Source organism: Trematomus bernacchii, unplaced genomic scaffold (genome assembly GCF_902827165.1).
Source record: "Trematomus bernacchii unplaced genomic scaffold, fTreBer1.1, whole genome shotgun sequence".
In the NCBI taxonomy this organism is placed as follows: domain Eukaryota; kingdom Metazoa; phylum Chordata; class Actinopteri; order Perciformes; family Nototheniidae; genus Trematomus; species Trematomus bernacchii.
In genome coordinates, this window is record NW_022987784.1 from 1,519,744 (window position 1) to 1,533,616 (window position 13,873).

General features: G+C 40.2%; 1 protein-coding gene across 2 annotated transcripts in view; it reads left to right on the plus strand.

Annotated features, from left to right (window-relative positions):
• The window catches only part of plxnb2b (plexin b2b), a 115,798-nt gene that overhangs the window by 82,424 nt on the left and 19,501 nt on the right, over nucleotides 1–13,873 (plus strand). For both annotated transcript variants that reach the window (XM_034149423.1, XM_034149424.1), the window contains exons 10-22: nucleotides 194–305; nucleotides 832–943; nucleotides 1,314–1,415; nucleotides 1,899–1,994; nucleotides 2,583–2,670; nucleotides 3,254–3,423; nucleotides 4,350–4,498; nucleotides 6,895–7,003; nucleotides 7,650–7,786; nucleotides 8,234–8,416; nucleotides 9,865–9,958; nucleotides 11,804–11,998; nucleotides 13,209–13,388. In XM_034149423.1, coding sequence (XP_034005314.1) covers nucleotides 194–305; nucleotides 832–943; nucleotides 1,314–1,415; nucleotides 1,899–1,994; nucleotides 2,583–2,670; nucleotides 3,254–3,423; nucleotides 4,350–4,498; nucleotides 6,895–7,003; nucleotides 7,650–7,786; nucleotides 8,234–8,416; nucleotides 9,865–9,958; nucleotides 11,804–11,998; nucleotides 13,209–13,388 — 1,727 coding nt within the window. The remainder of the gene's footprint in view (nucleotides 1–193; nucleotides 306–831; nucleotides 944–1,313; nucleotides 1,416–1,898; nucleotides 1,995–2,582; nucleotides 2,671–3,253; nucleotides 3,424–4,349; nucleotides 4,499–6,894; nucleotides 7,004–7,649; nucleotides 7,787–8,233; nucleotides 8,417–9,864; nucleotides 9,959–11,803; nucleotides 11,999–13,208; nucleotides 13,389–13,873) is intronic.

Consider the following 13,873-nt stretch of genomic DNA (forward strand, 5'->3'; position numbering starts at 1 on the left):
GTAATGCTCGGTCACAAATTATTTAAAAGTCATGTCTTGTGAGTCAGAATGTCTCGTCCTTGGGGTTGTTTTGTCTTATCATGAAAAGAGGAATATTCAGAATAATTCCCAATGACACCATCCCATTTCATAAATGTTTAAAACTATGTTCTAAAAACAGCACATTTTAACCTTTCCCTTGCTGTGTCATCAGATTTTGTGGCTGTCCCGGTCCGGATTTTCGTCAATGAGACAGTGGAGTTGGCTACACGAGATTTCAAGTTCTACAACTGTGCCGCCAGAGTGAGGAAATCTGAAAACACACCGTAAGTCAGACTCTTAATGTATCAGTTCTGCTCTGTCACTCACTGAAAATACACAGTGACACTAAACACAGCATCCGCCGACAACCTTGATGTAAATGTATCACCGTGCATGAACAGATGAGAGATCAAGGCTCTGTTTGTAAATTGTGATGCATGGTAATTTGGAATGCACTTCTTGCATTTTCTCTCCTCCTTTTCTCCAAGCCGAGGAAATTGCCTCAGTTTCCTTTTCATTAATCAAAAAATGAAAGTCGATCTCGCCATTTCTTTCCCCCCCCTCCTTATTTTTCTTTCTTCATTTCTTTCATGCCAAGGAATGTGTGATGAACGAGCTTTGCCTGTGTGAAGTTGCAGAGATCCATTTTGTTGTCAGCAACATGGATTTTTGTGCCGGACACTCTTTGATGAGTTTGCATGTTTTAAGATTTTGTTTGTGTGTGTGTGTGTGGCTGCTTATTATATTTGTGCAAAAAGCATGTTCGTATCTTTGGTGTTTATGTGCATATATTTCCGCGCGTGTTTTCAGGTGCATGTCATGTGTGGCGAGTTCCTGGGGCTGCCAGTGGAACACTAAGGACCACACCTGCAGCGATATGGACGACACCGCGGTCACTACCAACATCATAAAGCACCGTCAAGTGAGTCTTCTTAAGTGTTATCACATCATTGGCATGTCAAGGAGTTTTTTCTCTGAAATCATGCATTTGATAAATGCTGGAACAAGTCAAGCAGAAGTTGTTTTTCCTATCTAATCACCACATATGACAGAATGCTTGAACGATCCAAACTTCCCCCGAAAGTTAACAAAAAAACTAAAATCCTAATATCAGCTGGCACCATCTTGCGTGACAAATACTTTAGGGGTGAAGGATATCAATTTCTAAGTCAGCAGATGTTTCAGTGATACACTTATCTGTCCCTGCAGAGGCTGGCTGTTAAGTGTTTGGCATATTAAAAATGTAAATGATGGAAAGTGAGGGTAACAGATTTGTTTTGATGCCTTCGCAGGGAGCAAAGTGTCCTCAGTTTGAGAACCCAGACCCTGTGCTGATCCCAGTGGGCTACAGGACTCGAATCAGCTTTGAGGGGATCAATTTGGACCTCTACCAGGTAAAGTGGCACAGACACAGAATTTAAAGCATTTCTAGGAAACTAAGTGGCTCTTTTAAACACTTATTGAGTATGGCGTTTGGCCAACAGTGAACTGGATTGGTCACAATTTAACCAATGTATAAGGTGACAAGAAAGTCTTTGGTTAAAGGACAATTTTCAGCACACCTCACGGACCGTGTAATTCAGGATTCAGGACTATCACAAATACTGATCAATGAACAGAAAGGAGGTACGGTGTGTTCACAAAACCTATTGAATTCACAGGTAGATGCATACACCTATGTGTCACTGAATGTCAGTATTCAACTCTTTATGCAGCTGTATATACATACAGCTGGTTTGCATTTATGAACACATTATGAATAGCAGTTGCAAGAATAAATATAGGAGCCAGCCATTCTGCAGACAGAATATTTCTTTTCAAATAGGACATAAATCAATTCACCATGTTTCTAAACGTTTAATTGTGTGGTTCTCCAGGGTCATGTTTTCACGATTGGCACTGAGCTGATGAAAAATGTGGAAGAGGAGGTCAATTTTGAGGAAGGACCGTTCTACACCTTCAGCGGCTTCGATGTGAGTACAGCTGTTCTCTGGTTACTTGAAACTGACTTGTAGACCCTCGACCGTGTCCCTGTATCCACAATGAACTGATGATTTTGTTCCTTTCCCCGAAATTGTCTGACCAATTTGCTTTCCACTTACCACAGCTCCTTGAACTATAGCTGATTTGTGGATTGCAATACAGAGCAACCCTGATTCTGAGTGCTACTTGATTGCATATTTTTCAGATGCCAAAATATTTCCAAACTCTACACTATCTGACTTTATGTGGAAGGGTTATATATCAAATCAGCCTACAGCAGTCCACTTTGAATGTTCTCTAGCTCCCTCTAATGGACAGGCTCTCCGCTGTAATTTCAGCTCCTTCTCCACTCTCCATGCTGTGATGAGGAAGCTCAAACAGCACCTAGCCCTCAGCTATGTTCTTTCCCAACATTGATTTATTCCGCTGAAAATACGCCAGACTTGGTTTCATTTTTTTCCCTTCCATTCTTCTCTTTGGCATGAGGAAGCGGCAGCCCACACTGTTTGCTGAGAGGAGCTTAAGTGCCATTAATCACTGGATCGTTATTAATAATTCATTTTCTGCTAATTTCTTAGTTTTCTTACGACAAGTCACCAGAGACCAAAGTTCTCTTCTACATGAAGGACAAGGAGTCGGGGAAGAGGATGGACAGCACGCTGAACGGTACAATCGCTCACATTTGAATTCGTAGACCTTATTTTCTATGCCCTGTGTGTGCACAGAGCCAGTGTGGAGCCTCCATTAGACCTGGGGGGGCTGCCTTTAATCTTTAATTGAATATTTATCAGAAAATGACGCAGTAATGACTGTATCACCCACAGGTTTTTACAGAATATTAAGGATCAAGGGTCATTGTGAGGTTTTACATTTTCGTTATGTAAATTAAGTCATTAGAAGACACACTATTCATTAATGAATAATAATAATGTTTTTTTTATTTATACAGCCCCTTTCAACCAGTTACAAATTGATTTTACATAAATACAGAACACATTTAACTGAACTGTTAAATCAGCAGCTAAACACATTATAAAACACAGAGGAACAGAAAATAGTAAAACATAAATAATAGCAATCCCTCACCCCCTCAGGTTATTCCAAAGTCCAGTTGCCGTGACTGCAAAAGCTCTTTTCCCCGTTGGGTTTGGATCTGGACCTTAGAATGAACAGGAAACATTTTGGGACTTTTTAAGTATAACAAAACAAGTAAACTAAAGCATTTGATATTTGTGTTTCCCCCTTACAGTCACCCTGTACAACTGCTCCATGGGGCGAGAGGACTGTAGTCTGTGTAAGAACGCAGACCCAAAGTACCAGTGTGTGTGGTGCGCCAAGCAGAGGGCGTGTGTGTACGAGAAGCTGTGCAACCCCGAGGACCCTCTCAGCACCGAGTGCCCCGACCCCCAGATAACTGACGTGAGTTCTTACAATGCCCTCATCTCTTTATGTTGATATTTGAACTGGTAGCATTACATGCCTGAAAGGCTTGTGGCGTAACAGTGTAAAAGCAGCGACTCTCTGTGATTGGATTATTGATCGCAGCACTTTATTGGCCTCTCCACGTTCTCCTAGTGCACGGAGGGGTTGAAAGTCTTCTTCTCCTGAGGTCGTGTTGAGCTGATTTGCAGCACATTTAGATTGGATCAATTCCTTCTCTGCTCACCTAATTGTTTGTGCCTCATTGTCATTGACAAAAATCCATCAGTAATTGTGCTGATGTCAATGTGACAGAGGTTATGAGCGATACATACAACAGCCTGACAGACACATCCGCCAGATCAATCGCAGTCGGTGTGTGTGCGCTGGCAAGATGTTGCATGCATTTTTATGAATATGATCAGTTAGGTTGTTAGTGACTGAAATATCTAAACAACTGTTAGATAGATTCCTATGCAATTTTCACTCTGGGAAGCTGCTAGCATGGCTGTAGACACTTTTCTATTCTACATTTGATAACTTCACATTTAGTTTTTATTTGAAGGGAATAGTTAACATGATTTAGATTTCAATATTGTACAATGTTTACTTTTATGTTTGCCATTTCTAACATCTAGCTGTAAATTATTATACTTCTACATGAAATCCCATATATCGGGGTCATTTTTTTGTTCTTATTGAGGGCTAGTTGGGCTGTAATACACACGTACATGCAAACGTGACTCTTACATAAAGCATGGTGGTGAATATTAAACACTGAAACTATTCAGCTGACTGAAACAGACTATGTAAATCTCTTGTACATTTCTTATTGCACAACTAATCTGTTTAAATCCATTTCAAATCCCTTCTTCCTACAAACACGCACACCCACTCCCCGCCACCATTGCTTCTCCCCCATCCAGATCATCCCTCGTTACGGCCCCATGCGGGGAGGAATCTCCATCACCATCCGCGGCACCAACCTCGGCATTCACAAGGAAGACATTAAAAGCATCAGTGTGGTCGGGCAGCCCTGCATCCACCAGGAGGAGAAGTACTCTGTCTCCACCAGGTACAACTCACACACTCTGATTCATTTATGCAAATATATGAGCAGCACACACACTGTCTCTATTGATCGCTGTTTGTCAAACTGTGTCTGGGCAGGGTTTCAAAAAAAGTATTTTGGTTGACTTCTGAATACCTTATCATCCTAGGCGAGCTTTGCTTTTCCCCAAAGTAACCATGGTGCATGTTTTAATTAGCTCATTATGCTACATTATTAATCTGAGTACCAGGGGTGAAAGAGGTTTTCTGATCCCTTTTTGTGAGTAAAACCACACATAGTTAATTACAAGTAGCATTTCTGCATCCAGAATCCTATTTCGTACAGATGTATTATCTGCAAAACATACAAAAAATGTCAAAAGTGTAATACTAGTTGTGCAGGATAACAGCCCTGTCACTGATATATTACTATATACACCATTATAAGATTGCATCAGTGTGTAAATATTATTTTTCTGCTGTAGTCGGTCAGGGTGGAGCCGATTTAAACTATATACACAGTTTGGGGTTTTGAAATGATTAATGTGGTAGAAAAGAATAAAGAAACTAAGCTCTGCTACACACTTACAGTATGTTTGCTTTTAATGTAAAACTAACTGAGAGGTTTAAATGAAAAGTGTGGAACTTTCTAAAAACACCCAGACACTTGAAACATAATAAGAAACTAGTACTAAAAAATTGTACTTCATATTGTACAAACTACTGTACTCAAGTTAATGTTCTACCTGTTCTGAAGTCCTTACACTGGCTTCCTGTGTGTCAAAGAATAGATTTCAAAATACTGCTGCTGGTTTATAAAGCTTTGAATGGTTTAGGCCCAAAATACATTTCTGATCTCCTGCTAAATGATGAACCATCCAGAACTCTCAGGTCTTCAGGGACTGGTCAGCTTTCTGTCCCCAGAGTCAGAACTAAACATGGTAAAGCAGCGTTCAGTTATTATGCTCCAAATATCTGGAACAAACTCCCAGAAACCTGCAGGTCCGCTGCAACTCTGACTATTTTTAAATCCAGGCTGAAGACTTTTCTTTTTGCCGCTGCTTTTAATTGAACTATTCACATCTTAAACTGCACTGTAACTTTTATCCATGTATTTTTTCTTTTAATGTTTATTTTATTATCTTTTCTTTTTAATGACTGATTTTAAATGCCATTTTCTTAATGTCTTCCATTTTTGTAAAGCACTTTGAATTGCCTTGTGTTGAAAGGTGCTATATAAATAAACTTGCCTTGCCTTGCCTTACCACTGCTGGGTCTCTGCTGAAATGTGATCTTTAGAACTGCCTGCGGCCACAAATGGGAACTGCAGCCTGGATCATTTGAGTTATAAATTCACCAAACATGCTATCACACATTTGCCACAGCTTTTTGGTGGTCTCTCCATGCTGCCGACAGTCCCTTCCCACCAAGAAAAAAACCTAACTCCTGCAAATACACTTCAGTCACAGCGGTGTTCACTTCATTCAAGTAGTCCATGAAAAGTAAAAAAATCCACATTGTAGCCCCACAGCCACTAAGCAGAGCTGTTGACACCTGGCAGGATCCACTTTTATGACAAATTCTTGCCCCACCATCTGCATGATGAGGCATAAAGCAGGATTTATGGGACCAGATGGAATGTTTTTCTCCCTTAAATCATCCACTTCTGGAGCTCACAGCCCTGCTGAGTCTTCATCGAGTTGTTAGCTGTCCTCTACGGTCTGCAGCATGTTGTTTCTCACTTGCTCTGAGATTTGACAGCTTTTCAACTGTGATATTTCATTTCTACCCTGTCTTCTCCTGGCTCCCATGTTAGCCCAAATAAGGATTGCCATTTTATGCTGACCTCTTTCATCAGCAACACATTCTCCTCAAGGACATGTTGTGTTTTGTATATGCCATGTTTCCATGTAAACTCCGGACAATGCACTGTGCTAAAATTCCCAAAGGGCTCAATTTCTACGACGCTTGTAGCAGCCAATCTGGCATTTAAAATCATACTGCGTTTTATATGTGCTAAATAGTCAGATGAACTAGCTTTTATTTAATTACCTTAGCTTTTTTCACCAATTAACTAAAGCAAGACGCAGTATTCAATGTCTGCCAATATCTGTAATATTCATATCTAGCTCATTTGAATGAAAACATTTTGATGCAGATTGCATGAGGCCATTTTTTCAATGGAGCAGCTCCAAGATGAAAATAAAACTGTGAAGTCTGGAATAAACAAAAACTTAAAATGTAATGAACAATATGTATAATCTCCCCTTGAGTCTCCAGGACATTTTCTTTCCTATTTTCAATATTTTACAGAAAAAAAGATAGAAAATGATTGGTATATTAACGGATATTTAAATGATTGTTAGTTTCAGCTCCATTCTTGTATATTTTTCTCATTCTTTTCTTCATTGTCATGCGCAGCGTGGTGTGTGAGATCGGCCCTGTTGATCCTACGAAAACCTGGGGCCAGGTCGAGGTGGAAGTGAAGGGGGGAAAGACAGGAACCTCCTCCATGTACTTCACCTACAGGGTAAATACTCTCCCTTACACGCACGCACGCACGCACACACACACACACACACAATCTTCCGTTCTCCTCAGCTGCTGCTTAGTATGGAGGCATATAACTTCAGACTCAGAAAATAAACTCATCCAAAAGCTTTCATCTGATTTGGTTATTCGTTAGTCTCTGGTATTTTTACATTTCCTCACTGCAGAGAGACCCCTAACCGAACAAATCAAGGTTATGCCACTCATGTGGAATTGTCAAATACAAGTCCCTAATGTATCTGTACATGTAGAGCCTAGATGCTGTCACATTACAGATTGTGTATGCATTCCTCTTTAACCAGATGCTGTGCAGTACGCCCCCTTCCTCTCAAATAGCTACGCGGTAGCCTGTTATAGTATTAAACTGGCTTTTCATATCTCCGGCTCCGCTAAAGCTTCCCCACTGGGGAGTGCTCCGCCTAACTGTTTGCTCAGCAAATTGAGGCAGATGTGGTGCTTGTCTGAGTGTGTGTGTGTGAATGTTTCTAATAGAGAATATGAGAACAGGCAGGCTGAGAGGAGATGTGTGTAAATGATCAGCATTGTGTGAGCGATCATGTGGGGTTGGAGCTTCTGTATTCATGCTGTATCTTGTGCCCCCTTCACCCCCTCTCCCCCCTCACCAGGACCCGATTCCCGAAGGGGTGACACCCACCAGAGGTCTGAAAGCTGGGGGCACCCTCATTACAATATCTGGTCACTCTCTGGAAACAGGCAGTAAGGATGATGTCCAGGTTACCATCGGAGGGGTGGACTGCACTGTGTAAGCACTTTCTTCCCTCAATAATTGTCATTCCCTGCCAAAGCTTTCAATTCTCTTTCAATTCAGTCTTATCATATGATAAGTGCTACTTGTTATTCAGACATTGTATTCTATGCACATACTACAGTATGAACACTTTGAAGCCAATAAATTGATTTTTTTTCATATTCCTGAAGCAAAAAATGGAATTGACCTTAACTCTAGTGTTCTCAGCAGGATTCTTTTTTTCTTACCGATTGCCTGGCTGTTGTGACCACCATTGTTCTGTCAAACCCAGTCCGTGGTGACATTTTAGGCAGAGGTAACGGGAAAATAACGAGCTAGAGGAGCAGCAAAGCCAAGATTTAACAAGCTGTCAGGTTGCTGCCATGCTGGCTTCGACTACACAGTGACCTCGTGCGACCCCCACTCCACAAGCCAGTTAGTGTTATGTCCTTGTCTTTGCAGGGAGCACTTTGGAGAAGAAATCACCTGCAGGACAGGAGAATATCGAACAGATAAGGTGCCCTCCTTATTTCTCTCCGTCACAGTGAAGTATGGAAAGAGTACCACAACATCCATCCCAAGTGTCTTCCAATTCTTGGAAAATCCCCAATTGATGGACCATCAACCCAAAACAAGCTTTGTCTGGTGAGTATAAGTGGCAGCATGTTTTCTTTCATTTCACCTGAAAACTTATAATGTTGAATGAAAAATGATTTTGAGGCTTTTCATGTTTTTGTCCATGTCCTGTCACATTTTACTTTTCTAGAGATTTGAGAACTTAGCCATCTCTATAGGGATTCTTTTTTTTGGTACCTTCAGAAGGACTTAAACACAAATGTTTAAAATGTGAGATCTAATGTTTAGCTGCGAAGGATCCGTTCATTTAAATTAAACTGAAAGATTTTGTACGATGTATTGCCATGTTATTTAATGATTCAATCCCATTTACTATGGTTATGTCTTGAGTTTTATGTTATGCCACTTCAAGGTTCTTATTTGACAGTTTTTAAATAAACATCTTAAATGTGATTAGTTCAATTGTCAGGGAAATTGGTCCAGAAATTGATGTCCACCCAAGGATGAATTGTTTTTAATTTGGTGATTCTCTGACTTTTTATCTTGCACCGATATCAGATAAAAATAGAAATGTGTCCAATACGTTGCTTAATTACAAATTACCCACACAACGAATGCCACTCTAACTTCTGATTGTAACTAGGATACACATAGTACCTGTTCAATATCAGCATGTTAGCGATGTTATTGTGACCATTAGCATACTGACGCTGAGCATCATCAGCATGGCTGTTGGGTTCCTTGTTTGGAAAGCTGTTGGAGGCTCACTCTCCCTCTCCTTATTAAAGTCATTCATTTCTGCATTTTCTAAATCTAATGAACTGACATAGTGAAGAGAATTCAAGTTTGAGTAAAACTCGAAGTCTGTCAAATACAGAATAATGCAGAAGATGAATTTCCCTTTCAAATAGCTTGCATTGTACATTTGTTTTATAAGAAGAGTGGGCACAATGAAAAGAAAAAGCAGCTTTGTTGACAAGGGCTTATAGAGACATACTGTTATAGAAAATTGCACACTTAGAAACCTGCGTTGTTCTTTACACTCCAAGCTTCTATCTGTCTGAAACCTTGGTAAAGGTTATTAATACCAACACCCTTTTACTTGTTTTAAAGTATGATTTGTCCTCCGAGAGTTGCTGAGTAGGCCTGTTGTTTGTGTTTGTGCGCAGAACATTTTTCCATACTTACTTATTGTTTGCTGTGGGCGATGCTAGTCTTTGATGTTGTACAAACTGCCTTATGCAGAAAATGGATGCATTAGGCACATACCTTTTTTTTTCTTCTGTGCAATAGAAAGCTCTAAGGCGCATGTGATTAGGCACGCAGACTAAAACAACAGACAACAGATACACTGCTCGCAGGCTAAACTAATTTGTTTCCATCTCCGGTGAAAATTACCCCAGGTGCAATTTAAGAAGTGTGTCTGTCTTCCCGTAACGCTCCCAATGAACTTGCCTTTGTGTGGCTGGGTTATCTGTAATCATCTGTGTGTTTTATGTGTCTGTGTGTGTTTTTAGTGGAGGGAGGAACATTGTGGTGACCGGCTCAGGCTTTGACCTTGTCCAGACTGCTGTTCTGAAGGTCCAAGGAGACAACTCGCAAGCCTTTGAGGTATGTCTTTCATTTGTTTTCTTATATCCTTTTATTTATACCCATTTTCCTCGCCATCTTCCCATCAGCCTTTTGATCATCCTCCTCGTAATAGTCATCATTTCTTTTCTCGCTTCACTCTTTCTCTTATCTGTCTTTCCTACGCTTCTGTTTGCTTCAATTTTTTTTTAGAGTTTCTACATTTCCTTCTGTTTGTCCCTCATTCCAGCGGCACCGTCCATTGATCTCCTCACAACTCATGAGCCCACACCACAGTTGTGATTCATTCAAACACTCTCAAGCATGCTCACACACCAACAAATTCACTCATCTCCACTTCCCATGCTCTCCCTGATCAGTGGGAGTCCATAAGCCAGTCTTACTTCATCTCACTTCTTAGGCCATAAATCCTTAAAACCTGTAAGATTGCAGATAGCGGCAGCACTGTTTTACCCTCACTGAGATATAACTATGTTCCTCATCCAACTTAATCATGTAGGATTGATTCTACCAGGGAACTTGAAGCAGTTGCCGCATTGTGCTGCTTCCTGCCCTTCAGTGGACTGAGCAGTGTGGGGCATTAGCAATGTGTTCTTTTAATTTATAAAGCCAGCATTAAGGTTGCAGGAGATTATGTGAACACGCCGCTCTTCACCACTTCACTCCTGGCCTCGTCCCTGGTCCCCTGCCATCCTGCGGGACAGGAGATTTAAAGGGACTCCTGGCTGCAGGATGTATGGGTGTTATCTGAAAGGCCTTGGCTGGTCAACTTCATAAGCTTCTCTTGGTTTAAGTCTTATCCACTGAACTAGACCCAAATCTTTTTGGCTGCTGGCTTGTGGTGAAAACATGTTGATGACATTGTGGGTCAGGTTAGAGGCTTAAAGTGGTGAGGTTTTTTTTCTTCTGTAAAGACCCTCCAACTCTTTTTTATAATTGTAAACCCCAGCTGCTTCTAAGGTCAAAAGAAGCCTAGTTTTAATATAAATAAGTAGTAGATGTTGATTTACATAGTAAAGTATTTTGCCTCCTGGCTTTTGGTTGAGCACAATGTTCAGATTTGGTTGTTGTTGTAATAACTCAAAGTTTTCCTTTGTGAATGTGTTAATACTTTGGTTGACAGTATAGTGGTCCACCAGCATTTTGTTACCTTCTTCTCTTTGTGCTAAACTAACCAGCTGCTGGCTCTAACTTCATATTTAACGGTCAAATATGAGAGTGGTGTAAATCTTCTCCATTCTCCATTTCCCAAAATTGTAAACCATTCCTTTTAACAAAGAGCAATGAACTGTATAGTCCGAATGAGACTAAAATCTGCACTTAGCTCACAGCTTAAAGGAAGACAAATTCACTTTTGAGCTGTATATGAAAAGACATTAAATGAATACAACCAGTCTCATACTTTATAGTAGCCTCGTCATTTTGACATACTGGAATTGTGTGTAGGACTGCAGGGTTTAGCTGTCACGCAGTATTGTCAGCCCTGCATCGAAACAATCAGAGACTGACAGAAATATCACCATCCGTCCAGTTAATCAAAACCAAATAAACAAAGCCTTGGGAGGAATGACTCAGAGTTGTGATTAATCAGAGGCTGCTTTTCCACGACGGCAGAATGGGTTTTTAATAGAATGACTGAAAAGAGACACATCATTGTACTTTCCTTACCAGGATTGTTTTCGCCGTCTTCCCACCCCCGAAACACTCACAAAAAACATGAATTCAATGCTTCTTAATTAATAAAAAATCCCTCAACATCCTGTTTGAGTACCCTTCTTCATGCCGTCTTGTGTTGCTTATTATGTTTGAACAAATAATCCTATATTGTCCAGTTCTGATATTTGACTCTCCCTACGTTACATTTAGGTCGCCCACGAGAAGAACGACACGGTCATCCAGTTTCGGTCTCCAACAGTAAACAGCTCCCTGAACCAGCCCTTTAAAACCATCATCAAGCTGGACAACATGGAGAAGGAGCTGAAGCCCTTCGACTACTACCCGGACCCCAGCTTCAACGAACTGAAGAGGGTCATCACTGAGGCCAGCATCATCATCGTCACTGTGAGTGCAGGGTGCTCACTTCCCCTTTTAATGTTGCAGTGACAGCACAGTGTTTCTGAGAATCAGCGTCCTGTGTTATGAAATAAGGACAAATTGTGTTATTTTCTGACTTAAGGGAAAACAGTCAAAGATGCTGAATTGCAGTGGCTGCAACACATTTACAATCTTTAGCTGCTTCTGTTATGGATGGACTCCTTTGCATACAAAAATTATGCAAACGGCAACACATTTAATATTTCAGCTCAGGGGTGGGATTGTTTTGAAAAGTCAAATGAACTGAGGCATAAGTATTCTAGTAGCATTAATGTATTCTGACTTTTAAGAACAGATAACACCATTTTTTAATCTTGTAAGATACTTAATGTAAACATCAATTTATATTATAGTTTATTTCTGAGTGGGCATAGTCTCTGGAAGGATCATTCTCACTGCAATAGCGTTGCAACCGGGCAATTAGTCACAAGTTATACGTTTCATTAGGCATTTCATCTATAAAACAAAACAGAAATGCGGATAAATGTTCATTTCTATAACCAACTCCAAGGCGATTTCTTCAAATTGCTGTTTTTCTCTGGTTAAGAACGTTGCTGTTACCATTACAGTTGAGCCTTTTTGCTTCAAAAATGACCTCAACAATTATAAGTTAATGATAAAGGTCCAGCAACAGCAGTGAATTTCTGTTTCTACTTCTTCTTCATGTCAGTTTCAAAGTGCCATAGTTATCCCTTTGAGGTTTCCTTGTACAGGCGCCCTTAAGGTAAATGAGTCAAAAAGACATCTGAAAAAAAAAAAAAAAAAATCCCTTTCAATTACTCTAACGCTTGCTTCCTTAAGCGAATTCACCTTCCTTGTACAGCAGGCTGCATTAGAATAATTGAAAGCATGTCTGTAGATACAGATGCGTGCTGCAGAATCTCAAAGTGTTTATTGCAATGCCAGAACTGTAGGATTGACTGGAGCTGTGCCAACAGTGTCTTAACCAATAAATCATTTAGAAATGTGCTTACAAAGAAAATAATCTTAATCTTTCTAATTACTTTTGGCACTCGTAGTGGAACAGCAATGAGCCGTTATAAACTTCCCATTCAATACTAATGAAAATGCTTTTAATACTCATCATTCTTGATGGTGTCAAATGTGGTAATTCATTTCTCCCCCATAAAGTTAAGTCACGACACTTTTAGCATTCCAGTCTGTCTTTTTCCTTCAGGGTTGGGGATTCTCCAAAGCTATGACGGCCAAAGAGGCTCAAGCTTTTGTGGGAGACGTTCCCTGCGTGGTGAACACGCTTCAGGATGACAAACTGTTCCTGGACCCGCCCTCCACCACGCCCAGCGCCCGCTCCAGACGGCACCGCAGAGACACCCGGCCCGAGCTGCTCGACCTAACAGTCAGTTCAAATAAAGATCCTTTACTTTAGGCCAATTACCGATACCCCAATGAAAAGTACTCCATTAAAAGCATGTAACTATAATCAGGAAAATGTAAACATGTAAATTAAGCAGAAATACCTAATGAGTCTTATATATTACTATATATTAGGCAGTATCATTAGAATATTATTACTAATGTTAAAAGTGTATATAGGACTGCAACTAATGATTAATTTAAGTGTATTAGTCTTGATTTATTATTCTCCCTAAATTGATTGCATGAGCCCAAAATGATATCAAATGTGTTATGTTCAACCAATAGTCCAAATCTTAAAATTATTAGACGTATATTCAATTATTAAGAGTAAAAGCAGCACATTTGCACATTTTAGGAGCTGGAAACATCACAAAATGACTCAAATGATTATGAAAGTAGTTACCATTTAACTAATCTTTCCATCTCCTTTTGTTTATACTGTTGGATAGCTTAATCTAAATCCAA